Here is a 25000-nt window from a genome sequence, read left to right as displayed (position 1 = left end):
TGAAATACAAATAAAATCTGGAGCTTAGTTCAGAGAAATGTACCAGTGTTGGTCTCTTTGTTGTAACAAACGTACCAAAATTATGTAAGATGTTAACTACAGAGGAAGCTAGGTGAGGGGTATACAGGAACTTTCTGCAGCACTTTTGCAACTTTTCTGTAAATCTAAAATTAGTCCGAATTAAAAACTGTACTAAAAAAATGGAAAAAACACTATGTGATTTGATACCCAAGATATAGTGGGATAAAAAAGCAAAGTGCAAAAATTACTTATAGTATTTTCCCATTTATGCATTCATAAAAAGGACTATACATATTCATACAAGCATGTGTATAGAGTACCTCTGAAAAGATATTTAGAAAATTGAGAAGAGGAACTGGGAAACTTACTTTCCACTATACATACTTTTGTAACTTTTAAATTTTGTACCATGTGCTTGTGTAATCACCTATGAAAATAAATAAAATTTTGAATTTTATCCTTTATAACATAGTGGCCTACCAGATGATTCTGAATGAAGGGATGACAAATCTCACAAATTGGAAATCAGATACGGTCTTATCTAGTTCAATGTCCTCATTTGGCAGAGAAAACCAAGATTCAGAAAAACTTAAAATCAATGATGCTCACCAGAATGGCTCAAATGAAAAAGACAGAAAATAAAAAGTGTTTGTGAGGATGTGGAGTAACTAGAACTCTTAAACTGTTGTCTTAAACTGACAACTGTCATAATCACTTTGGAAATTTTTTGGCATTCATTGATCAAAGCTGAAAATATACACATTCTTTAAAGTATGGCCAGTAATTTAATTCCTATGAATATATTCAACGGAAATGCATGCTCATGTGCACTAAATTTGTAAGAGAATGTTCATACCAACATTATTTTACAGCTCAGAACTAGAAACAACCCAAACGTGCAACAGTAGAAAGGATAATAAATTGTAGTACATTCATACAATGGAACACAATGCAGCAACGAAAAACCAGCTACAGCTACATGTGAAAATGCTGGCCCAATCTCACAATGTGAAAAAAAGCAGCAAGGCACAGAAGAGTACACAGTGTATGATTCCATGTACATGAAGTTCAAAACCAGGAAAAACTAATCTATGCTATTAGAAGGCAGGATAGTATTTACTTTTGAAAGAGAGAAGGGGTAATGATCAGAGGAGACATGCAGGAAACTTCTGGGTTACTGGTAATGTTTTATTTCTTGACCTAGATGTTGGTTATACAGCTGTTCTGACCTTGGGATAATTTGTTATGCTGCACCCTACCACTTATCCATACGTATGTTAAACTTCAATGAAATCAACATTAATTTTCAAAAATGAATTTAGGAGACATTCTGTGAAACCTAAACTGGTTTAAATATAAAGACAGATTGTTGAAAATAGAAATAATGGCTTAAAATGGAATAAAAGCCAACTAAGTGTAACCCAATCTTTCTTGGAAGTACAATACCCACTTGGCCTTTCCTGGAAAGAAAGTACTTTTATCACTCAGTAAACTCATTCTGAGTTATTATCGACACCAATGTATTTGCAAAAAGAAATAAATGAGAAGAATCAACTTACCATCCTCTTTAAGCACATGGCAATAAAATTCTCCAGGACTGTACATCATACAGACCACAACATCTACTGTTTGGTCAACAGCAAGTTCAACCCATGTCCATGCCAATGGATTTAGTTTTGCTTCTACACCTAAGGGAACTGTGAAAATAGATGAACATTTTGCAAAACAAACGGCCAGAGTGGGGGTGGAAGGTGGGGTTGCTGAGGAATCTGCTTTTGAAGAAGAACTAAATTTTCAATGATTTTCTTAGTGACTTTATAGGAAAGTTAATCATTTCCTTTATAGGAAAATTAAGCATTGCTATCTCACTGAATTTCAAATTTCTAATTCACATTTCTGACCGATCTTCAGCTGTCAGTGACCCATAAAACTTTTGAGAAATTTTCAGTTCTCAGACACACTCTTAAATGTATTTAGATGAATGCCTGATTTACACAGATGACAGGTACTCACATCAAGTCTGCAAGTATGAGAACCCACACGTTCACAAAACCACCTCAACCCCAGCATGGACGTTATCTGGTAGATACTTTACTCACCACTGGCTTCTTTCCTGTCACTGGGTTTATCTGTCACTGCCCCCTTTTCCCCCACAGCGAAGCCTGTGCCTATGAGAACTTCAGCAACACTGATGTGAGGCGTCACGGATTTATCTATAAGCTCCACCAGGGAACTGTTTTCCAACTTGTCCGCCACTTTCACTGTCATCATTTTGTTCTGTACAATTTTTTTCATCAGACAAATAGCTTCTGGAGTCCAAATTCCTAATGATGGCTTTACTCCTAACAGAATTTTTAAGAGAATGTTAAAATACTTCTTACAACAAGCATTTAGAAATTTACCTCCTAATTTCCACAAAGTTAAATTTAAGTAATCTATGACAAACACTGGAACCAAAAAGTTCCATCCAAGCAGAAGGATTTTCTAAACATGAAAATGAAAGCAAAATTACAAAGAAAAAGCCTGTAAAAATCTTCTATATTTCTATATAAGGAACCATAATTACATTGCTATGAAACGTCCAGAAAAGCAAGTTTACAAAGACCAAGTAGATTATTGTTTGCCTGGGGAGCAGAGATTAACCATAAATGGGCACACAGGATCTCAATGGGGTGAGGGAAATGTTCTAAAACTGGATTATGGTGATGGTTGTACAACTCGGTAAATTTACTAAAAATCATTGAATCGTACACCTGACAGTGGAACTGGTGGTACGTAAATTCTATCTCAATCAAGTTAAGAAAATCATAAACACGAGTATAAAACAATCCAGGAAGAAATACTGGTCCCTTACATTAATACATGAAACATCTGCAGCACAAAGGGCACTTAAAAGTCAGCAACCCCAAGGTTATGCCTGGTCAGTTCATAAAATTTAAGAGCCACGTAACGTACAAAACAATGTTTGGCCTCACTGGTAACGAGGCAAATTGAAATAACTTCATTTTTAGCTTATCAAAACTGGCCAAGATGAAATAATATAGAAATATCTATTTGATGCACCAATGTGTGAAGGAATTGACTACCTCCTACATTTCTGGTAGATGTATAAACTAGTTCAACCCCTTCTGGAGAATCATCACAATGTATCACAAACATGAAAAGCAGCATACCCATTGACACCTCCATTCCACCTATGGGCATGTTTTGCAAAATAACTACATTTTGCAACCTATCCTAAGGAAATGATCTTGGACAGGCTGCAAAATGTAATTAAAAGAACATTGCCAATAAATGGCAAAAACTTGGAAATATCTTTCTGATAACTGGATGCTAGTTAAATTATGGTACGTCTGAATAAAGACTGTAGAGGCCAATTTATTGACATGGAAAGAAGCCCCTTTTGCTAATGGGACAAATTATATATATAGTGATTTCTAAGCATATGATCATAATGCTCTTATCGTTTTTATAAGCAGGTTTTCTCCGACTTCATGTAGTTAATAGGCATCTGTGATATTTATCAATAATGCAGGCTCTATAAGTAGCAAATAACACTTGATTCCATAACCACAGGTACATTAAATTTTATTTTATTACAGATAGTAATAAAACTACTGCGTATTTCCTAAATGTTCTACTAAGAATTATTTTGCACTAAGTTATGACTAAGCACATTCCTTTATCTTACCAGTAGTTTAATTTCAATTTGAATGCTCCTACTTTAGGTTTTGGTATTTTACAAATATGGGGAGCATAAAAATTTCTTACCTGCCAGCACACACTTTATAGCTTGCATTGGCAATTCCAACAACTTCGGAGTTATGGGACAAAGTCTTGTCAAACTCAGGATTTCAAAGTTTCCATAATCCACATATCCAACCAGTACAGACTCTTCAGAAGCATAAGCCAAAATAGAGGCACGGTACCACTGATCATCCTCTGAAAAACGGAGAGAGGCTCTAATGATTTTCCAACGCAGACATAAACAAAAACTCTTCCTCCCAAATTTAGAGATGATCATTTGTAGATCTTATTTTAATATAATATCAAGCTTTACTGAACAATGAATGCTTATTCAGCATTGCTACTTTTGCTTAACAGAAGCCTTGAACTCCTAAATGTCACCTTTATTCATACCTTACTGGACTACTAACTCAGTAAGCTGTCATTTATTTACATGCCTTGTCTCCCCAGTAGACAGTTAGCTCATGAGCACAGAGAACATGTCCTGGCCATGTGAATCCACAAGGTTTTGATCAACATATGAACCATTTGTTAAGGCATCAAGCAGGGCTAATTTTAGAATATCTGGCAGTATGAGTTAACCAGATTCCACCAACCAAGCAATCGATTTACTGGAGGCCTACTTGCATCTCCTCTTCTGTGAGGCCACTGGACCTCCCTTCAGCAGAGAATAACAACCCAGTTATCAAAGGCAAGACCTGTGGGGCTACAGAGGCTGTGCCATGACAGCTCTGTGCTTCCATGCCCTCTTGCTATTTATTCCAAAGAAAACTGGTGAAGACATGACCCTGGGAGATTCCACATTCGCATAACGATGTAAACAGAATTATCTGCACCAGTCTCCAAAAAACTACAGGGCTGATAAAAACAATAAAAACTTCCTTTACCATCCACCCCACCTCCCTGACACTCACGGGCTCTCCTCCCTTACACACTGTGATTCAGTTTAATTGGACACATTTAAAAACATAATTGGTGCACTTAAATTACTCAAGTTTCAAATGCAGCCATCCAGTGCAAACTGAAGATTCTGTTGCATTTGTTTTTACTTAATTATAAGTAAAAAATGCAATAATACTCTCTTTCCTTACCTGAGAACTGAGCACAACAGATATCACCAATGGTTGGATAGAAATCCGAGCGTGGAGACACCTGACCACAGTACTCGCTAAGGGATGCCTGAAGTTCAGCAAGCTTATCTGTAGATATAGATCACATCTTAAACAAAAGAAATACAAATCTACACATTATTTTCATTTTTACATGCTGAGTCTCTTGAAGTATGTTATCTTGATGGCAAAAGTCAAGAAAATTTACTTACGTCCATTTTGTAGTTGTTGACAAAAGAAGTCTTCTGGAGTCTGAATGTGGGCAACCACACCGCAAAACTCATCCCCTACGTTCAAAGTTAACACTTTGGGGATTAGGTCACTTCTGTCCACAACGATTTTGTTGTCAGCTGTCATTTTTCCAACCTCTTCAGGATCACCTTATCAGAAAACAGAAAAATAAGCCGTTTTGGCTTCATTAATCCAATTTTTCAGTTTTTAGCCCCAACCATGCTCTTTCACACCTCTAGGCCTTAACACATGCTGTTCTTTTTTCCCGGAACACACCCCCAAAACCCCCCACCAAGCTGATTATCTCCTGCTCAGTGTGGTGTCACTTTGAAAAGGCTTCTCTCCAAGTCTGGGTGGAGGGCCCTACTCCCACTGCACCCGGCACTCCCTCCATCACACCGTTTTATAATCTCTTCTCTGAGTGTCTGCACTGCCCACCTCCACAGGACCTTAGTGAAGCAGATATTTCTCAGTGGATTCTTGTTCCTGCCACTGGATACCTCTGCAGCATCTGCTATTCCTGATGACTCCCTCCCAGAACCATTCATCCTGCTGTGGCTCATGCGACCTTTTCCCCATTCTCTTCTCACTTCTCCCATCACAGCTTCTCACTTGTTGGTGTACGCCTCAGGTTTATCTCCCTCACTATTTTTCCTCACTCCACACTCTCCCTAAGATACCACCAACATTCACAGTTTCAACCATGACTATTAGACCAGTAAGAGTTTGGTTTTCTCCTCTAGATGGCAAAAAACTACTGAGAGCCTTTCAGCGGAGTTGTCACACCAAGATTTGTGTTTATGGATATCATATAGGCAGTACTGTAAGAATAGAGACAAGAGACAAAAGAATCAGAAGGTTGTGGCAATTATCCATGGATGATAAAGATTCCTGAATGAGAAAAATGGTAGAGAAAAAAAGGAAGGAAAAAAAGACATATATAAAGGATATTTATGAAGAAGAATCAACAGACTAGGCAACCAATTAGGGCAAGGGATGGGAGGTGAAGGAGAAAGTAGATTTAAGGATAAGTCAAGTTTGTTTTTGTGACAGGATGCGTCCAATCACGGCACCATCAATCTGGCAATCAGGGCTGGCCCCGTGGCTTAGTGGTTAGGTGCACGTGCTATGCTGCTGGCGGCCCGGGTTCGGATCCTGGGTGCGCACCGACGCATCGCTTCTCTGGCCATGCTAAGGCCACGTCCCACATACAGCAACTAGAAGGATGTGCAGCTATGACATACAACTATCTACTGGGGCTTTGGGGGAGAAAATAAATAAATAAATAAAATCATAAAAAAAAAAATCTGGCAATCACCTCTGGTTGAATGAACAAGAGACAATGAAGAATGTCTACATCTAAAGTAATTGGTAAAGGAGAAAAGTAAGAGAGAGACTAGAAAAACCAACACATAAGACTAGCCAATGAGAAAATAAAAGGCTGATAATAAAACTTCTTGGTTCTCTTCTTAGACTAAGTGAAAAACCACACACACAATTAAACGAGAAATAAAAAACTTAAGAAGAAATACCATCCTACTAGAACAGAATGTTACAGCCCTATTTCTTACTGCTGGAATACCCAGTCAGGATGAAAAACAAACTAAACTAAGGAAATGTTAGCTAAAAATTCCTCAACCAAAAGGTCATGATATTTACTACTTTATAATCTCTGATAATTATCATGTCAAGGGTTAACCTGGAAGACAGACACGGGACAACAGGCAGGGAAGAGTGAGATTAGAAATAATATACTAGTAAATGAAAAAGTCTCATCTTTCTTACATAAAGTTTATAGAATGGTTATCATTTCCAGTAAGTTGGACAGTGTGACAGCCGTGCCTTCTTTGTTTAGTAGAGAAGATATTCTTCAATAACCACTCACTATTCTGTTCAAAGTTCATCTGTATACTCACATGGATCTGCACTTTGCTTCTTCGAGTTTTGTGCCTTGGGTTTCAAGCCATATCCCATTTCTACAAGCACGTGGTCTAAGAGTTTTCCTAAAAGTGATTAAGAAAATATGTCTCCAGTGAGATATTATACCAGGTATTAGAGTAAAAGCATAAATACAAATGAGTCATAATCATGATTTAGAGATTATAGCTATTAATACACTGGCATATTTCTAACCATTTCAGTTTCTATATGCAAAATATAGTTTATTAAGGCTCAGCTTTAAAAATTGAGGCAAAATTCCCATCATCACTGGACAGAAAATATTTCACTTCAAAATTCTGAATAACATGAAAGATTTAGTTACTACCTCACTGGCGTGCTTAGAATGACCACCATTTATGAGAAAAAATAAATTTAAGACACAAGAGTACTTTTTCTCAGACACAAAGTATGGCTGAAACAAGTGTTAACCAGCATCAACATAAACTTCAAGTTCCTGGAAACAGTATCCAAAAGCTCAAGTCATAACGTGAAAATACATAGCAAAGAATCAAAACAAATATATTTTATACTTAATTCTACAACAAGATTAACAGAATTTTCTACCAAGTCACCAACTGACGTTGGGTCTCTAAAAGCAGCAAAGTAATAGCTTGGGAACTGAGAGGCAATTATAAGCAGACTAAGAAGCCACTTTTAAAACACATATAAAGCCAGAATAGAAGAACAGGATTCTAAAGTGTTTCCATTTCCACAATTTAAATTCTAGGTACTTACAGTCTCGATACTAACAAAATGCAGTTCTGTGAAGGTTGTGCAAAGAAAAAAGCAACGATGATAATGATCGCGTTCACAGAGAAATTCTTGAATTTCTCTCAATGTATAGTAGAAATCAGGAGTAGACATTATAATGGCTATATCAAAAGGATAATATAGTTATCTCCATACTAAGTGTAGATCTAGCCTTTTAATTCACCTAATTCTACAAATTTGTGCCATGTCTTTGACAAACTGCCAATTGCAAGAGCAGTCATTTTCAGTAAAAAGCTGCATGACTCCGGAGCAGAGCTTGCTTGGCCTCACTTCACGTTTCTGTTTCTTCTCTGAGTAACAGGTAGAGACTAAATAACATACTAAGTGCTCCATTTAAAAAGAAAGATCCAGATCTTACCTGAACTTGGCAGCGTAACATCGACAGCAAAGGTAACCACCTCCTCTTTTATGATGTCGACAATCTTTATAGAGCAGTACTGCTCCATTAACAGTGACTTAATAGTTTTGATACAATCATTGCCCCAATTCTCCTCTGCTGGGATAACATTGGCCACAAAGCACTTTATGGCCTGAAAGATTTTATGCAAGTTACTAAAAAACTTAATATTTGAAAATGACTTATTCTAATTAATTATGTGAAGATTTTTTAATGACAATGTATTTCATACTGAAAATTTATCAAGAATCTTCAAGTACTAACCACATAAACAATTATTTGTCGCTCTTGGTACTCTATCCACAATGCTTTTACTTTTGGGACTTGAAGCTTGAGAAATTCATGAAAGGACAATAATTATCCCTCAATTACACACAAATTCAGGTCGCTTCCAAATAATGTAATAAATATAGAAATGATTGTTTTTAAAGAGCAGATTGATAAGATGTCCTGAAAAACGCTAAGTTTCTCACCTGAGGCAGTACTTAACTATGTAAGACCAAATAAAATGGAGCCAAGAAAGCTAATAAGTGTTTATGTAGTAAAAGATATACCGATAGGTACTTTTTAATAATAACCATGATGGAAGAGACGAGCACATATTGTGTCCATTACAACGTTAAAAACAGCTCCTTTGGGACACTAGCAGGAATTTTTAGAAAATAAAAGAGACTCACACAAGGAGGAAACAAGTCAATGTTTCTGTTTAATTGGTGAATTCTGTTTACTGGAATTATTTCTTCATTTCCATAATCAATATATAAGACTTGTGCCTTCTTCTGCTGCATATCAACATCTTGTATTAGTGCTCTGTTCCAGGTCTGAAAGTGAAATACAGTATAACGGCACACTGCTTTAAAACAGCATTTCACAATCTTAGGTTTAAAAACTCTCAGTCTGCAGAACATGCAAAGGAAAGGCTACTGTTCGGTTCTGAGGCACTCAATCAACAAGTTAGCAAGATTCTTTGAAAATTAAGTTAAGAAATCCCTAAAATTGTCTGTTTAGGACACTTTACTGTGCACAACTACTCCCAAGCTATTCTAGCCCTGCAGACTATCACACACTAATGCCTCAGCTACACAAATGAACACAAGCTCTAAGACTAGCAATCAGTCTGTAACCAGCAATTGAGGAGCCCATGAACAGAGCTGGAGAGGGTTAGGGCCAGGAGGAAGAAACTGAACAGACCCGGAATACGGACTGAGGAAGAGAAACAGGAGGGTGACCAGGGTCTCGCTTTAAGCCATCTAATGCATTATTAAAAGCTCTGGTGTCAAGCTGGTATGACCAAAGTAAATTAAAACACCTTATTAAATAATTCATTTCTTTAGGGGTTACCTGGTCAACAGTGTACTTGGCAACACAAACTTCCCCCTTAACAGGAATGTAATCTTCTTCATGCACCATATTTGCATGTGTTTCCTTTAAGCTTGTAGAGAGTTGGTTCATGTATTCTAAAACTTCTGAAGAATACAGCTGCACGTAAAAGTCACTTGGGTGTTTGAATTCAGTAACTGTACCCTTTCAAAGACAGAAAAGATGTAATAACTCACTGGGAACACAAGAAATGTAAATTTCTTAAAGCTTTATAACTAAAATACAGAAAGTGTTGTAGACAGTTTTTACAATCTTCGTCAATTTCATCAGCTATATTTTGTAGCTACCTTATGAACTCAAATTAAAACAGTAAACAAGGAAATAAAAATCTATAATTCTTTAGATTTCTGTCCATGGAGAGTAAACAAAAAATACCTTTATTTCCATGGTTTTCCTGAGTTGTAGACTTCTCAAATCAGAAAACATTATTTTATCAGCACAAACGGCTTTCTTAGTAACTCCAAGTGGATGATCACTCTGGGTTGAAAAAACATAAGAGAATTACATACAAGCACAGGTTTCAATGATACCGTGGCCACTATTTGCTGTAATCAAGGCCAAAATAGCCTGATCCTCAGGCTGGAATAACAGAGTAGAGAAACAGTGTACACCTTCAAGAGTCACTAAAACCCACTGTCCACCGGAAGTGTACACAGCACTGGGATCACCCAAGAATCAGGCCACAATGGCGAAGATAAATGTTGAGTTTATTAAAAAAAAAAAAGGGGGAGGGAGTCTTTTAAGTTTGCACTTGTTAACATTTTTGGATGAATAAATATTTGAGGAAGTCAGAATATACATAGTGTTTTTTTGACAGAGTTTTAGAAGGTTGGTTTATTGACACTTCAGCACAGCAGCATTCCCAGCAGACCTGGTAGGAGACTGCCTTTCTGGCCCCTTACCTTGGGACCTGTCTTTAAGCACAGAGGAAACAGCTATCTTGTCTTGGAACAAGACCCCCACTTGCACAGAACATAACTCCCAAGAACTCCACTGAGATGTACACAGATGATTTTTTTTTTTTGAAAGTAGAAGCTAGGACCAGCTAGAGAAGGCTAAAAATTATCTATAAATATGAGTTGGACACAACTGATATTTTTCAGATCATGAATGCTTTTAGCCCATACAGTTATGTAAATGGAAGAAAGGTATTACAGAAAAAATGCTCCTTAGATAACTGGGCACCATTAGAATCCAGTACACAAAGCTAGAGAATGTGTGCCTGCAGGGACTACAAAGAAGGGACTCTCTTGGTAGTCCAAACGATTTTACATCTAGCGACAGCCATCGCAAGTCCTTTCTGGAAAACGGCTGGGCATAAACAGTTCTCAAAGACCCCCAACAGTCACCAAGTCAATCACTAGGGTGTACAGATTTACTCAACAGGAAACTTTTGTTTTTAAATAAACACTGATGAAATGCAGAAATAAGTCATAAGTATTTTATTTAGCTTAAGTTCTCTTAATTCAGTAAAGAGGAGTCATTCAAAATTTACTAGAAAGACTTAAGAGTACGTATATCATACCTCGTTTTTCACTTCCATGTTCTTTGTTTCAGAAGGTGATTTATTATCTTCAGGTTTGCGGAAACTGAAATAAAGCAACGGATTATAATACTCATAGTACAGAGTCAATTAAGAGTAGCAGCCACAATTATGTTAAATTCTCAATCAACAAATCCAAAAAGAGCAAAACAGCTTCTTCCAGAGAGAATCACAGTAGTAACAAAGTAAAACAACCCAATGTTGGCTACACAGTGGTCCACCCTGTGCACAAGCCTGCTTCTTCCAAAGGCCACCTAATGAAAGGGGGGTAACCACAATTTCCAAGTCTCAGTTTCCTCATCTGTAAAATGGAGATAACCCCTACCTTATCTACACAGAGTTTTGAGGATCAAACAGTGAAACTGTTTTGTAAAGTGGGAAATACCATGCAAGTAAGACTTACGTACTTAAAATTTCAATTCACGAGGCACTGTGAGAGTTCCACCTTATTAAAATTCAGGAAAGTATATATGATTAAAAGTAAGGCATTCTAAAGCTCTAATCATTAAAAAAAACAAACTCACTTAAGGTTCTAACTCTTAATATGTACTATCTAACAAAATTATACTCATGAAAACTCCTAAATTTGTAGAGCTGTTCATTTCAGATTTGTAGTCTTTATGTTATACCTCAATAAATAAGTAAAAAGTAACAACTTCTACAGTTATGGCCTGCTTACCTGATTTGATCCTTATAGTATGAGAAAAAAAACTTTATTTTTAAATAGTCTCTAATGAATAAAAAAATCACAAACACTTACTTTTGCTGAACAGGTTTGCATACAATGCTGTGTGCCGACCAGTCTCTCCTCTGGCACGCTGTGGAGCAATAGTACGTCTGCTTGCACTGCGAACACCTCAGCGATCCTGCAGAACACAGCCGCAACATCACCAACGTTAGATACCAAATATTTGTTGTCAAAAGCAAGTCAAACAGATCAAACACCATTCTATTAATCACATCAAGAAGATTATTTGAAGAGGATTATGCTGGTTATTAGGTGTTCAGATTAAACTTTTAAAACTCGCTCAAAACGCAGAGGAGGAGGACTGCAAAGATGAAATGAAAACAGGAGGGAGAACAGACTGGAAACATAATTGACTTTCCTAAGCAGAGCCCAGAGCACATGTTATAAAAGGAACAATCAAAGGAAATGGAAAATTTTGCGGCAGTGAAAACAGACTTGTGCAAGCAGACTCTGACATGGCTTACCTTGTGCCATTAAAAAAATACAAAACAAAACCAGTAAAGACAAACCCAGGAAATTTTTGAAATAAAGTATTAAAAGAAATCCTATCAGGGGCTGGGCCAGCGGCATAGCAGTTAAGTTCACACGCTCCAATTTGGCAGCCCATGGTTCACAAGTTCAGATCCAGGGTGCATACCTATGCACCACTTGTCAAGCCATGCTGTGGCAGGCATCCCACATGTCAAGCAGAGGAAGATGGGCATGGATGTTAGGCCAGGGCCAATCTTCCTTACCAAAAAGAGGAGGATTGGCAACAGATGTTAGCTCAGGGCTAATTTTCTTCACACACACACACACACACAAATCCTATCAGGATCCGGCAGAAGAAAACAAGTTATCTAAGAACAAAGAAAGAAACAACAACCGGACCATGCTGGCCTCAAATACCTCCACTCTAATAGAAATAGAAAAAAACGAAGGAGCTAAATATCCAAAAAGCCAGTAAGCATATGAAAAACTGCATAAGATCACGGATCATGAAAGAAATGCAAATTAAAACCACAAAGAGATACCACTACACACCCATGAGAAGGGCTAAAATTAAAAAGACTAACACCACCAAATGTTGATGAAGATGTGGAGAAACCAGAACTCATTACCAACGGGAGTGTAAAATGGGACAACTACTTTGGAAAATGGTTTAGCAGTTTCTTATGAAGTTAAAGCTATATCCACCCTTTGACTCAGCAATTCTACTCCTAGGTACATACCGAAGAGAAATGAAAAACGTGTCCACCCAAAGACTTGTGCAAAAACATGTGGAGAGCTCTATTCATAAGAGCCAAAAGCTAGACACAAGCAAAATGATCAATAAAAGAAACAAACTGTATGGGCCGGCCCCGTGGCCTAGTGGTTAAGTGTGCACGCTCCGCTGCTGGTGGCCCGGGTTCGGATCCCGGGTGCGCACTGGCGCACCGCTTCTCCGGCCATGCTGAGGACGCGTCCCATATACAGCAACTAGAAGGATGTGCAGCTATGACATACAACTATCTACTGGGGCTTTGGGGTAAAAAAAAAATAAATAAAATTTTTAAAAAAAAATTATAAAAAAAAAGAAAACTGTGGTACATACAATGGAAAACTCAGTAATAAGCAAAAAATAATTAATGTGCATGCAACAAGATTAATCTCAAAAATATTATTCTAAATGAAAAAAGCTTTATATAAAAGGGTCCATACTATATAATTCCATTTATGTGAAATTCTGTAACTGACAAAATTAATTGAAATGTCTTTATCTTGATAGGGGTTTGAGTTTGTGCATTTCAATGCATGTAAGTTTTACTTATCAAAAACTACAAAAAATAATCAAGTAAAGAAGCAGTAAGGGTGTGGATGAATGGGAATGGTAGGACACTGGTAGCTGCTGAAGCTGAGAGATGGGTACATGGTTTGTATATACTATTCTGTTTATACTTAATGTTTTAAATTTTCCATAATAAAAGTATTTTTCTAACGTGTAGAGGAATAATCCAACAGACACCTGAGAGCAATATGCTTACCAAACAGGCCACAGCGATGGCAAGTTGTTGATCGAAGAGGAGGTCCTAAGGAGTTGAAGAGCGCCGGATTATTTACGGACAAGGAATTCTCAATCAACTTATACGTTTTTTTTGGCTTGGCAGGAGGCACATTATTGCTCAGCTTCTAAGAAAAGAGAACAGAAATTTTAAAACTTGGTAATAATTTTTTTTTAATACTAGATTTGGGACTTCCTCTTCTGGGAAGACAAAGTAGATGTACTTTTCCCTATTCCTCTCAATAAGTACAAGTAAAAACCCTAGACTTATATGTAAAACAAATATAAGACAACTGTGAAAGGCAGGAGAGAAGGCAGCAGACCAGCTAGGAACCTTGGGATTCAGAGAAGGACATCGCGATGAGTTCCCTGAGTTTTCTCTTTGCCTCATATATCCCAGACAGCATGCTGGAGAAGCCAGCAACCCAGAAATGCCAAAAGGTACAGACAATAAAGCTCCAGCAAAAAGCCTGTTCTCTCTAGCCAAAAGACCAGGAAAGGGGCAGCCCAGTAGGACAGAAAACTTTTATCAATAACTGCTCTACTCCAAACAACATAGAAAAAACTGTGGCCCTATTCCCACTAGCAAAGGTAGAGTGGGGAGCCTAGACTTCCACCTTCACCAGGCTAAAATGAGGTATCCCCACCCTCCTACTGGGGTATCAGAGAAGGCCAACAGAGTAGGAAGCCAGCATTTCATTCCTGCGGGGTCTCCCTATGGAGACCACATGAGGAGCCTGGACTTCCATCTGGCAGTAATGAGTGCCTGCCTCCCCCCACTGCCACCATTAGGGTGGTACAAGAGGAGGCCTAGTGGACAGCCAGGACTTCTCACCACCATTCAACAGTAATGAGTGTCTCCCAACTCTCCTACCTCTAATCCTTCCTCTGGCCCACCCACTCTCTCCCCACCCTATCCCTCCCCTGTGTCAGTAAAGAGTATATGGGGAGTAGTAATGAGGCACTCATCACTCCCAGCCAGGAAGGTATCAGATGAGGCCTAGTGAGAAGCTGGAACTACTACCCTCACCCAGCAGCAAGGAAGAGCACTCCCTTGGGTGTCAAAGAGGCTGAGTGGAGAATCTGGATATCTACTCCCCCTTGGCAACATCCCTTTCCCCTGATAGAGTGGTGTCAGAGGAAGCTGGCTAAAACAGCAAGTTTAAATAAGACACGGAGTTTTATAACATAATACCCAAAATGTCCCATTTTCAATAGAAAATAACTTGTCATACTGAACCAGGAAAATCACAATTGAATGAAAAAAAAAATCAAAAGATGCCAAAATCAAAATGACAGAGATGTTAAGTTTGACAAAGATTTTAAAGCAGCCATCAATACTTCAACAAGCAATTAGGAACATGCTTGAAACAAATGAGAAGAGAGTCTCGGCAAAGAAACAGGAGATATAAGGAGAACCAAATGGAAGTTTTCAAACTGAGAAGTACAAAAACAAAAGTTAAAAGTGCAATGGGTGGGCTCAACAGCAGAATGGAGGGGACAGAGGAAAGAATCAGTGAACTTGAAGACTGAACAACAGAAATTGCGTAATCTGAACAACAGAGAAAAAAACAGAGTGGAGAAAAAAAATAAAAGAATAGAGCCTCAGGAACCTATGGAACTATAAGAAAAGATCTAACATTCATGTCTTCAGAGTCTTCAGGAGGAGGGGAGACAAAAGGCAGAGCTGAAGAAGTACTCAAATAATAGCTGAAACTTCAAACTTTGACAAAAGATACAAATCTACAAATTCAAGAAGCTTAGCAAATCCCAAACAGAAGAAACTCAAAGAAATCTACACCAAGACACATAGTCAAACTTCTTGAAGCTAAGGACAAAGAAAAAAAACTTAAAAGCGGAAAGAGGGAAATAACATCTTACCTATAGGAGAAAAACAATTAAAAAGAGAACAGACTTCAGATACCAGGGCGAGCAGAAGGAAGCGTCACAACATTTTTAAAATGCTGAAAGAAAAGAACTGTTAACTGAGAAACTTATCTAGGAAAAATATGCTTCAGGAATGAAGAGGAAATCAAGACATTTTCAAATGAAAGAAAAGTAAGAGAATTTGTCATGAGGACTCATCCTAAAAGAATGGCTAAAGGAAGTTCTCTAAATATAAAGGAAATGATAAAGGAAGGAATGTTGGAACAATTGAAGATGAATAACACATTAAGCAAACATATGGTAAGTAAACAGACTTTCCTTCTTTTGAGTTTTATAAATTATGTTTGACAGTTCAAGCTAAATTACAACACTGTCTGATGTAGCTGACCTACCTAATACATAGACACAAGCACAGGGAAAGAGGCAAAATGAGGAGGCAAAGGAATATGTTCCAAGTAAGAGAACAGGACAAAACCCCACAAAAGGAACTAAATGAAACAGAAATGAGCAACTAAACCAAACAGAAATGAGCAACCTACCTGACAGAGAGTTCAAACAGAGTGTTAAGGAGCTCACTGATCTTGGGAGAAGAAGGGATGAACTCAATGAGAACGTCAACAAAGAAACAAAGATATAAAAAAGAGCCAACCAGAAATGAAAAATACAATACTGGAAATGAAACACACAATAGTGGAAATGAAAAATTCACTAGAGGGACTCAAAAGCAGAGTAGAGGATACGGAAGAACAGATAAACGAGCTGGATGAAAGACTAGAAGAAATTACCCAAGCTGAACAGATAAAAGAACACTGTCTGAAATAGTTCTAAATCTAGGTAGTGAAAATATGTAACATACAAATGGGGAAGAGTAAACGGATATAAAGAGAGGCAAGGTGTCTATACTTTACTCAAACTGGTAAAATGATAACACCAGTAGATTATGATAAATTGTGCACATATAATTTAATACTTGCAACCACAGAAAAAGTTAAATAAAGAAATGCACTCAAAAATACTATAGATAAGTCAAAATAGGAGTATAGAAAGTATCAAGTAACCTACAACAAGGCAGGAAAAAGAAAACAGAACACAAAACAGCAAATTCTCAACTATCAATAATTATATTAAATGTAAATGATCTAAATACCCCAATTAAAGGATAGATTGGCAGAGTAAATTAAAACATTATATGCTGTCTATAAGAAACTCATTTCAAATATAACAATATAGACAGGCTGAAAGCAAAAGGATGGAAAAATAAATATCATGCAAATATTAATCAAAAGAGAACAGGAGTGGCTATATTAACATCAGATAAAGTAGATTTCAGAGCAAAGAAAATTACCAGACACTGAGAGGGACATTATAGGGTGATAAAAGGGTCAATCCAACAAGACATAACAATCATAAATGTGTATGTACCAAACAAAAAACAGAGCTGAAAAATGTGTGAAGCAAAACCAAATTGAAAACAGAAACAGTTAATATATAATTATAGTTAGAGACTTTAATACTCCTCTCTCAACAATTAATGGAACTAGATAGAAAATTAGCAAGAATACAGAAGAACTCAACATCACTATCAACCAACAGGTTCTGTTAGATATTTATAGACCATTCTATCTAACAACAGCAGAATGCACATTTTTTTCAAGTGCTGACAGAACATACACTAAGACAGACCACATCTTGGGCCATAAAACAAACTCAACAAATTTATAATAATGTAAATCATATAGAGGGGTTCTTCAACCACAATGGACTCAAACTAGAAATCCGTAACACAATAACAGATAATCTCCACACATTTGAAAACTAAACAATACACTTCCAAATAACTCATGAGTCAAAGAGGAAAGAAATCACAAGGGAAATAAAAAAAATACACTGAACTAAAAGCAAATAAAAAAACAACGTATCAAAATTTGTGGGACACAGTTAAAGCACTGCCAAGAGGGAAATTTATAGCACTAAATTCATACATTAGAAAAGAGGAAAAGTCTCAAATCAATAATCTAAGCTCCCATCTCAAGACTCTAAAAAATAAGAACAAAACATGCCCAAAGCAAGCAGAAGAAAACAATAAAGATAAAAGCAAAAATCAATGAAATTAAAAAATAAATAAAAACTTGGAGAAAAATCAATGAAACACTTAGTTCTTTGAAAATATCAATAAAATTGACAAACCTCTAGCAAGACTGACAATGAAGAAAATAGAGAAGACAGTAATTAACAATATCAGGAATGAAACAAGGGACATATTACTACAGATCCTGAGGAAATAAAAATGATAATGGAATACTTCAAACTGTACACACATAGATTTCACAATGCAGACAAAATGGACCAATTCCTCAAAAATCACAAATTATCACAATATGAAATAGATAATTTGAACAGCCTTATAAATATTAAGGAAATTGAGTCATAATTTTAAAATTCCCCCCAAAAAATCTCCAGGCCCAGATGGTTTTCACTGGAGACTACTACCAAATGTTTAAAGGAAAATTAATGCCAACTCTATACAATCTCTCTTCCAGAAAGCTAGTATTACCTTGATACCCAAACCATACTAAGATAGTAAAAAAGAGAAAATCACAAAGATCTCTCATGAAAACAGATGTAAAAATCCTTATCAAAATGATACCAGATATAATTCAGCAATATATAAAAATAATTATACACCATGACCAACTGAGGTATTCCAAGGATGCAAGTCTGGGTAAATATTAAAAAAAAAAAAGAGTCAATGTAATCCCCTAAATTAACAGGCTAACAGAAAAAAAACAAGCATAATATCGAAGGATGAAGAAAAAGCATTTAAAAAAATTCAACACCTATTCATGATAAAAATGATCTGAAAAGTAGGAATAGAGAAAACTTCATAAATTCAATAAAAATATCTATAATAATCCTACAGCTAACATTATACTTAACAGTTAAAGACTCAATGCTTTCCCCTTAGTTTGGAAACAAAGAAAGATGCTCACTGTCACCACTGTTATTCAACATAGTGTTAGAAGTTCCAGCCAGTGAAATAGGCAAGAAAAGGAAATAAAAAGCATATATTTTGAAAAGGAAAAAATAAAACTGTCTCTATTTGCAAATGATATAATTGTCTCTGTAGAAAATCCCAAGTAATCTACCACAAAAATATTCCTAGAATAAGTGATTTCAGCAAGATCACAGGATATAAGATAAATATGCAAAATCATCCAGATTTATATATTTTGGCAATGAACATGAGGACACATGGAAATAAAAAATATAACAGCATTTACAATCACAGAAAAAATTACTTAGGTGTAAATATAACAAAATGTCCACAGGACTTGTAAGCTGAAAACTACAAAGTGAAAGAAATCAAAGATCAAAGTAAATGGAGAGACAGATTGTGTTCATGGATTGGAAGATTCAACACAGCAAAGATGTTCATAATCCTCAAATTGATATACAGGTTTAATGCAATTCCGATCAAAATCCTAGCACAACTTTTTTATAGATATTGACAAGATTATTCTAAAATATATCTTGGAAGGGAAAAGAACTAGACTAGCTAAAACAACTCTGAAAAAGAAATAACGTGGGAGATATCACTCTAGATACGGCTTCAAGACTTATTACACAGCTCTAGCATTGTGTGGTATTGGTGGAGGGACAGACCCCTAGATCAATGGAAAAGAAAAGAGAATCCAGAATATAGCCACAAAAATATGCCCAACTAATTTTTAACAAAAGTGCAAAGGCAATTCAGTGGAGGAAACATAGCATTTTTGAACAAATGGTAATGGAGAAACTGGACATCCTGAGGTAAAAAAACAAAAACAAAAAACCTTGACCTAAGTTTCATAACTTAACTCAAAATAGACCACAAATTTAAATGTAAAACTATAAATTTTTTTTTTTTGAGGACAATTGGCCCTGCACTGACATCCGTTGCCAATCTTCCTCTTTTTTTTCTCCCCAAAGCCCCAGTACATAGTTGTGTATCGTAGTTGTAGAGTTGTAGCTCCTCTCTGTGGGACACCACCTCAGCATGGCTTGATGCGCGGTGAGTAGGTCCATGCTGAGGATCCGAACAAGTGAACCCCGGGCCACCAAAGCAGACCATGCAAACTTAACCACTATACCACCGGGCTGGCTCCCATTAAACTTTTTTGGGGAGGAGAAAGAACAAATTTTCTGGATTTAAGGTAGCAAAGAGTTCTTAGACTTGACACCAAAAGTATAATCCATAAAAGGAGAAATTGATCAGGACTTCATTAAAATTGAAAACTTTTGGGCCGGCCCCGTGGCTTAGCAGTTAAGTGCGCGCGCTCCGCTACTAGTGGCCCGGGTTCGGATCCCGGGCGCGCACCACACACTGCTTCTCCGGCCATGCTGAGGCCGCGTCCCACATACAGCAACTAGAAGGATGTGCAACTATGACATACAACTATCTACTGGGGCTTTGGAGGGGAAAAAAAAAAGGTGGAGGATTGGCAATAGATGTTAGCTCAGAGCCTGTCTTCCTCAGCAAAAGAGGAGGATTAGCATGGATGTTAGCTCAGGGCTGATCTTCCTCACAAAATAAATAAATAAATAAATAAAACAAAACAAAACTGTTTTAAAAACTTTTGCTTTGCTAAACATCCCGTTAAGATAATGAAAAGACAAGCTACAGACTGGGAGAAAATATTTGCAAATCACATATTTGACAAAGGACTAGAATCTGGAATATATAAAGAATTTTCAAAACTCAGCAATAAAAAACCAAACAATCCAAACTAGAAAACAGACAAGAAGAAACAATGACAAGAAAATGACATGAAGAAACATTTCACCAAAAAGGCAAATAAGCACATGACAAGATGTTTATCATTAGCCATTAGGGAAACAAATTATAACCACAATGAGACATCACCACACACCTATGTGAATGGGGAAAATAAAAATACTAAGCACCAAATGCTGGTGAGGACGCTGCATGCAAAGAAACTGGATCCCTCATACATTCTCGGTGGGAATGTAAAATGGTAAGCCGCTCTGGAAAACATTTTGGCAGCTTCCTAAAAAACTAAATATGCAACTACTATATGACCCAGAAACTGCACTCCTGGGCATTTATCTTTGAGAAAAAAAACAAAAAACAAAACACATTCACCTAAAACCTTGCACATGAATGTTTACAGCAGTTTTAGTTGTTATAAGCCAAAAAGTGGAAACAATCCAGATGTATTTCAATGGGTGAATGGTTAAACAAGCCAAGGAATACCACCCAGCAATAAAAAGAATTGAACTATTAATACATACAACCACCTAGATGAATCTCCAGAGAATTAGGCTGAGTGAAAAAATCCAATCCCAAAAGGTTACATACTGGATGATTCCATTTATATAACATCCTTGAAATGACAAAATTGGGGGCATATGGATTAGATCAGTGACTGCCAGAGGTTAAGGAGGGGGAAGGGCCCCATAAAAAGGCACATAAGGGATCTTCAGAGTGATGGAAATGTTTTGTATCTTGACCGTACCCATGTCAATATCCTAGTTGTGATATACTATAGTTCTGCAGTATATTACCATAGGGAGAAACTGGAAAAAGGCTACACACGATTTGTTATTTCTTACACTTGTATGTTAATCTACAATTACCTAAAAAAAATTCAACTTTTTAAGTATTAGGTTAATGAAAAGGAATTCTGACTTTAAATAATACCTGCAAATTGAATAATTCTTTATTAACACAATACAAAAATATGTTTAGAATTTTTTACCCAAATAAAAACAGAAAATAGAAAAAAGCCCATAACTTACACTATTTATTTCTTTGGGTGGTGAATTATTTCCAACCTTTAATGGTGACACCGAGATTCCTGGGGAGGAAAAACATAATGTCTAATAAAAGCCAAATATTACTTTACTTATGAAAATGTACAATACCATAATTAGGTAATACGCAAATGATAAATCTATACCATAATAACCTTAAAACTGCACTAAAAATAAGCAACATTCTACTTTTCCTAATGAAAAAGAAGGATTTGTCTGAAATTGCCTTGACTACTCCTCCTCTCATTGTGAACTTTCCTCCATTCACTAAGGCAGCGGTTCTCAGACTTTTTGAACTCCTGACTCATTTTACACTTAGAAATTATTGAAGACCTCAAAGAGGTTTTTTTATATGGCTTAGAAATTAAGCTAAATTTTAAAATATTTATTTACTTAAAAATAATAAATGCATTACATGTTTACATGTTTTTTTAAAACTGTTTTCCAAAGCAAAAATAAAATTGTGAGACGAGTGGCACTGTTTTACAGTTTTGCACCTGTCTTTAATGTTTGCCTTAACCAATGATGGTTGGATTCGCATATCTGCTTTTGCATCTGTCACGGTATGCTGCCTTGATTGAAGCACCTGAGGAAAATCTGGCCTCACACAGATGTGCGGTTGCAAAAAGGAGAAGTATTGAATGGCCTTTTCATGTAATTTTGCATACTTTCCTTTACTATCACACCAAAACTCAAGTGGCAGTTTAAGGGTTAGTGGAATCTAAAACCGTACCAATCAACTTTTCATACTGTTACATTAGAATCCATTGATTTATCTTGCACTTTGAATGGATTTTCACCCATGCAAGACTATGCGACATCACACGTTGGTCATTTGGAAAAGACTGAGAAACTGTGAGTTGTGCAGATCTTCCAAATGCTGACACATTTCATTATGCAATATCAAAAAAAATCATGTGTGTTAATATCACCATGCATCTCACCAGAAAAGCCTTTAAGTACTGAGAAGCTGTCAAGCTCCAAGTGGCAGACACAAGTTTCCTGCAATTCTCATTTTTGCTTGAAAGCTTGAATTTTATCATTAGCAACAAAATACTGTCAGCTATTTTCCTTGAAGTGACAGGCTCACTTTGTTCATTTTTGAGAAAATGACTGCCAGATAAGCCTGAATAACCATAGTTTGACATTCTTCTCAAGTAAAAATGATGTTCCAAGAAAAAAGTTTCCATTCATCTCACAACTCAATCGCATGCGTGCTTTTCATACTTTAGTATGCAGCAGAAGTTAGGGGTAATTTCCATTATGTTACACAAAATGCTAAAAGTACCTATACAAAGGGTCAAGATTTTCTAGTAATTCTTACTGTTTCATCAAGGACATTCTTAAATAAAACTCATGTTTCTGGCTTTTGTTTGTCTTAACAAGTGCATGTAAATGAAAAACTCAAGATCACTAGCCTGGGTTGGTGCCCCCGCCTAAAGTTGAGCTGTTAAGCTGCCAGCAGTTTACCCACCTTTGCTTTTGCACCATCAGTGTAAAGTCAGCACAGCGAAAAAGGCAAATAATATTTTCATATTATTAGGAAAATAGTTCTGACCTCTTGGGGAACCCCATAGGACCAGGGGCCAAACTCAGAACTCCATCACCATAATATTAAAAGATCACATCTCACATACATTCACAGAGGCCCGATTCCACCAGAGCTCAGTCTCCTTAAAAAGCAGGTTTTTTAGAATTAGGACTAAAGGAATGATAAAATAAAATAAAAACATCAAATGAAACAAGTTAACATCTTCGATTATTACATGCATAAAATTTGCATAGTATTTTTAAAATACTGCCAATCTTTAGAACACCCATAAAAAGCCAGAGTGTTTCCTTTCTACATTCCTAGGATAGTTCTCTGATTGTGGAGGGAAAAAGCTCACCTGTAGAAACTCTTTTCCTCAGGAATCCTTTTAGCCAAAAGTAGCTACCAGGCATCTGGGTTTTCCTTCTAAACTGGTATATAAATGCAAATACTTAAGGCAGCCATTGGTAGTTTAGTTAAGAGCCGACTGGTCTGTAGCTATATGTATTTGTGGTAAGTCAAAGAAACCATCAGAATTAAGAAGTATTAAGCCTGTAGTTTTCACTCACCTGTTGGCAATGTCTTCCTCTCTCCCTTGGATCCAACCACTTCTCCATTGATGCCATTAGGGTTTGAAGATACTGAATTGTCTTCTTGACTAGCCAAATACTGTTTAGTTTGCTCACAAAGCAAAAAATTGTTCTTTTTATTTCCATTCTCTGGGCTTTTCAACCTGAAATTAGGATGGTTAGGATGTCCTCCAGGACTTCTTACAGAATCATGTGGTGGAAGCTTGCTTTCATTTTTCTCAAAATTAAACGGCTCTGTCATTTTACAAGTAGATGCCTCCAAATTATTTCTCGCCATCACATTAAGCGGCAATTTAACATTCATAGAAGTCTAAGGGAAGAAATGTATTTAAAAGGCAACTTTTAATTACAAAAGTAGAAGCACTGCAGGCCCAGGTGATTTCTTTTTATGTAACAGATAATTCTCACGCATGATTCCAAAGCAGACATAACCGTGATATCAAAGCCCGGCCCTACAGGCACAAGAAAACGATTCTCTAAGTATCAACTCCAAGTTTAACAGAATTCAACAACAGACAACAAAAGACTAACTCAAGAGACATTGAAAGAGTAATCTCAGAGCTGACACCGTTCCTTAGTTTAAAAAGCTTTTGAAACAACAGGAATACAAAAGGACTTTCATGCTTTAAAAGAAGTATTTCCAAGCTAGAGCGCACAACTTAATGGTGAAATACAATAGAGGTTTTGTTTAAATCGGGTCATCACCTGCCTTTCTAGCCTCTCAGCATCCCTCTACTCTCTCCTACTCCATGCTACCCTATGTCCCCGCAGACGCGGAACCCACTAACCAGAACGCCCTCACTCTCATCCGCCTGGTAAACGCCTTCCTTCCCAGTCATCCTTCCCAATTTGCCTCAGCTGACCTCCATTTGGGGTGTTTTTCCTAAGTCCTCTGCTTTGATAATTTCCAGCTGAGCTTCCATAAATTGTAACTTGTATCCACTGCTTTTAAGGACTTATCTGTGTGCACCTGTCTCTGAAAAGAAGATACAGGTATTGTTGCAAAATGCCTCTGAGAGACTTCTATGGAGACATTATGTGTTGTTTTCCTATTACTCTTAAAGAACACTGAGTGTCCTGCCCAGGGATAGCCATAAATGTAGACAAACAACTCCTCTTTTTGAAGCAGTGACCTATAGCTTTGTCTGTAGACTGCAGGCAAAACTTCCACCTATCCTCCCAAAACTGCTCAGAGAGAAAAAAAAAAAGAGAGCTGAAACTAGCATGAGTAATACATAAATGCTGTTTAACATTGTTTTGAATAGAAGAT

The 25000-nt window shown here is 36.8% G+C and overlaps 1 protein-coding gene across 1 annotated transcript in view; it reads right to left on the bottom strand.

Moving 5' to 3' along the window:
- TDRD1 (tudor domain containing 1) overlaps positions 1 to 24040 on the bottom strand; it is a 37307-nt gene extending 13267 nt beyond the window's left edge. The window contains exons 1-15 of the mRNA XM_058544047.1: positions 23710 to 24040; positions 21595 to 21653; positions 13892 to 14036; positions 11901 to 12006; positions 11123 to 11186; positions 9973 to 10074; positions 9559 to 9741; positions 8895 to 9038; positions 8179 to 8350; positions 7025 to 7111; positions 5090 to 5257; positions 4860 to 4967; positions 3793 to 3963; positions 2121 to 2363; positions 1581 to 1718 (exon numbers count right to left, since the gene is read on the bottom strand). Of these exons, the coding sequence (XP_058400030.1) occupies positions 1581 to 1718; positions 2121 to 2363; positions 3793 to 3963; positions 4860 to 4967; positions 5090 to 5257; positions 7025 to 7111; positions 8179 to 8350; positions 8895 to 9038; positions 9559 to 9741; positions 9973 to 10074; positions 11123 to 11186; positions 11901 to 12006; positions 13892 to 14036; positions 21595 to 21653; positions 23710 to 24034 (2215 nt within the window). The 5' untranslated portion in view covers positions 24035 to 24040. The remainder of the gene's footprint in view (positions 1 to 1580; positions 1719 to 2120; positions 2364 to 3792; positions 3964 to 4859; positions 4968 to 5089; positions 5258 to 7024; positions 7112 to 8178; positions 8351 to 8894; positions 9039 to 9558; positions 9742 to 9972; positions 10075 to 11122; positions 11187 to 11900; positions 12007 to 13891; positions 14037 to 21594; positions 21654 to 23709) is intronic.
- Positions 24041 to 25000: the final 960 nt, after the last annotated feature.

The sequence above is a fragment of the Diceros bicornis genome, chromosome 6 (assembly GCF_020826845.1).
Source record: "Diceros bicornis minor isolate mBicDic1 chromosome 6, mDicBic1.mat.cur, whole genome shotgun sequence".
Classification (NCBI taxonomy): Eukaryota; Metazoa; Chordata; class Mammalia; order Perissodactyla; family Rhinocerotidae; genus Diceros; species Diceros bicornis.
This window is presented reverse-complemented; position numbering and strand designations above follow the sequence as displayed.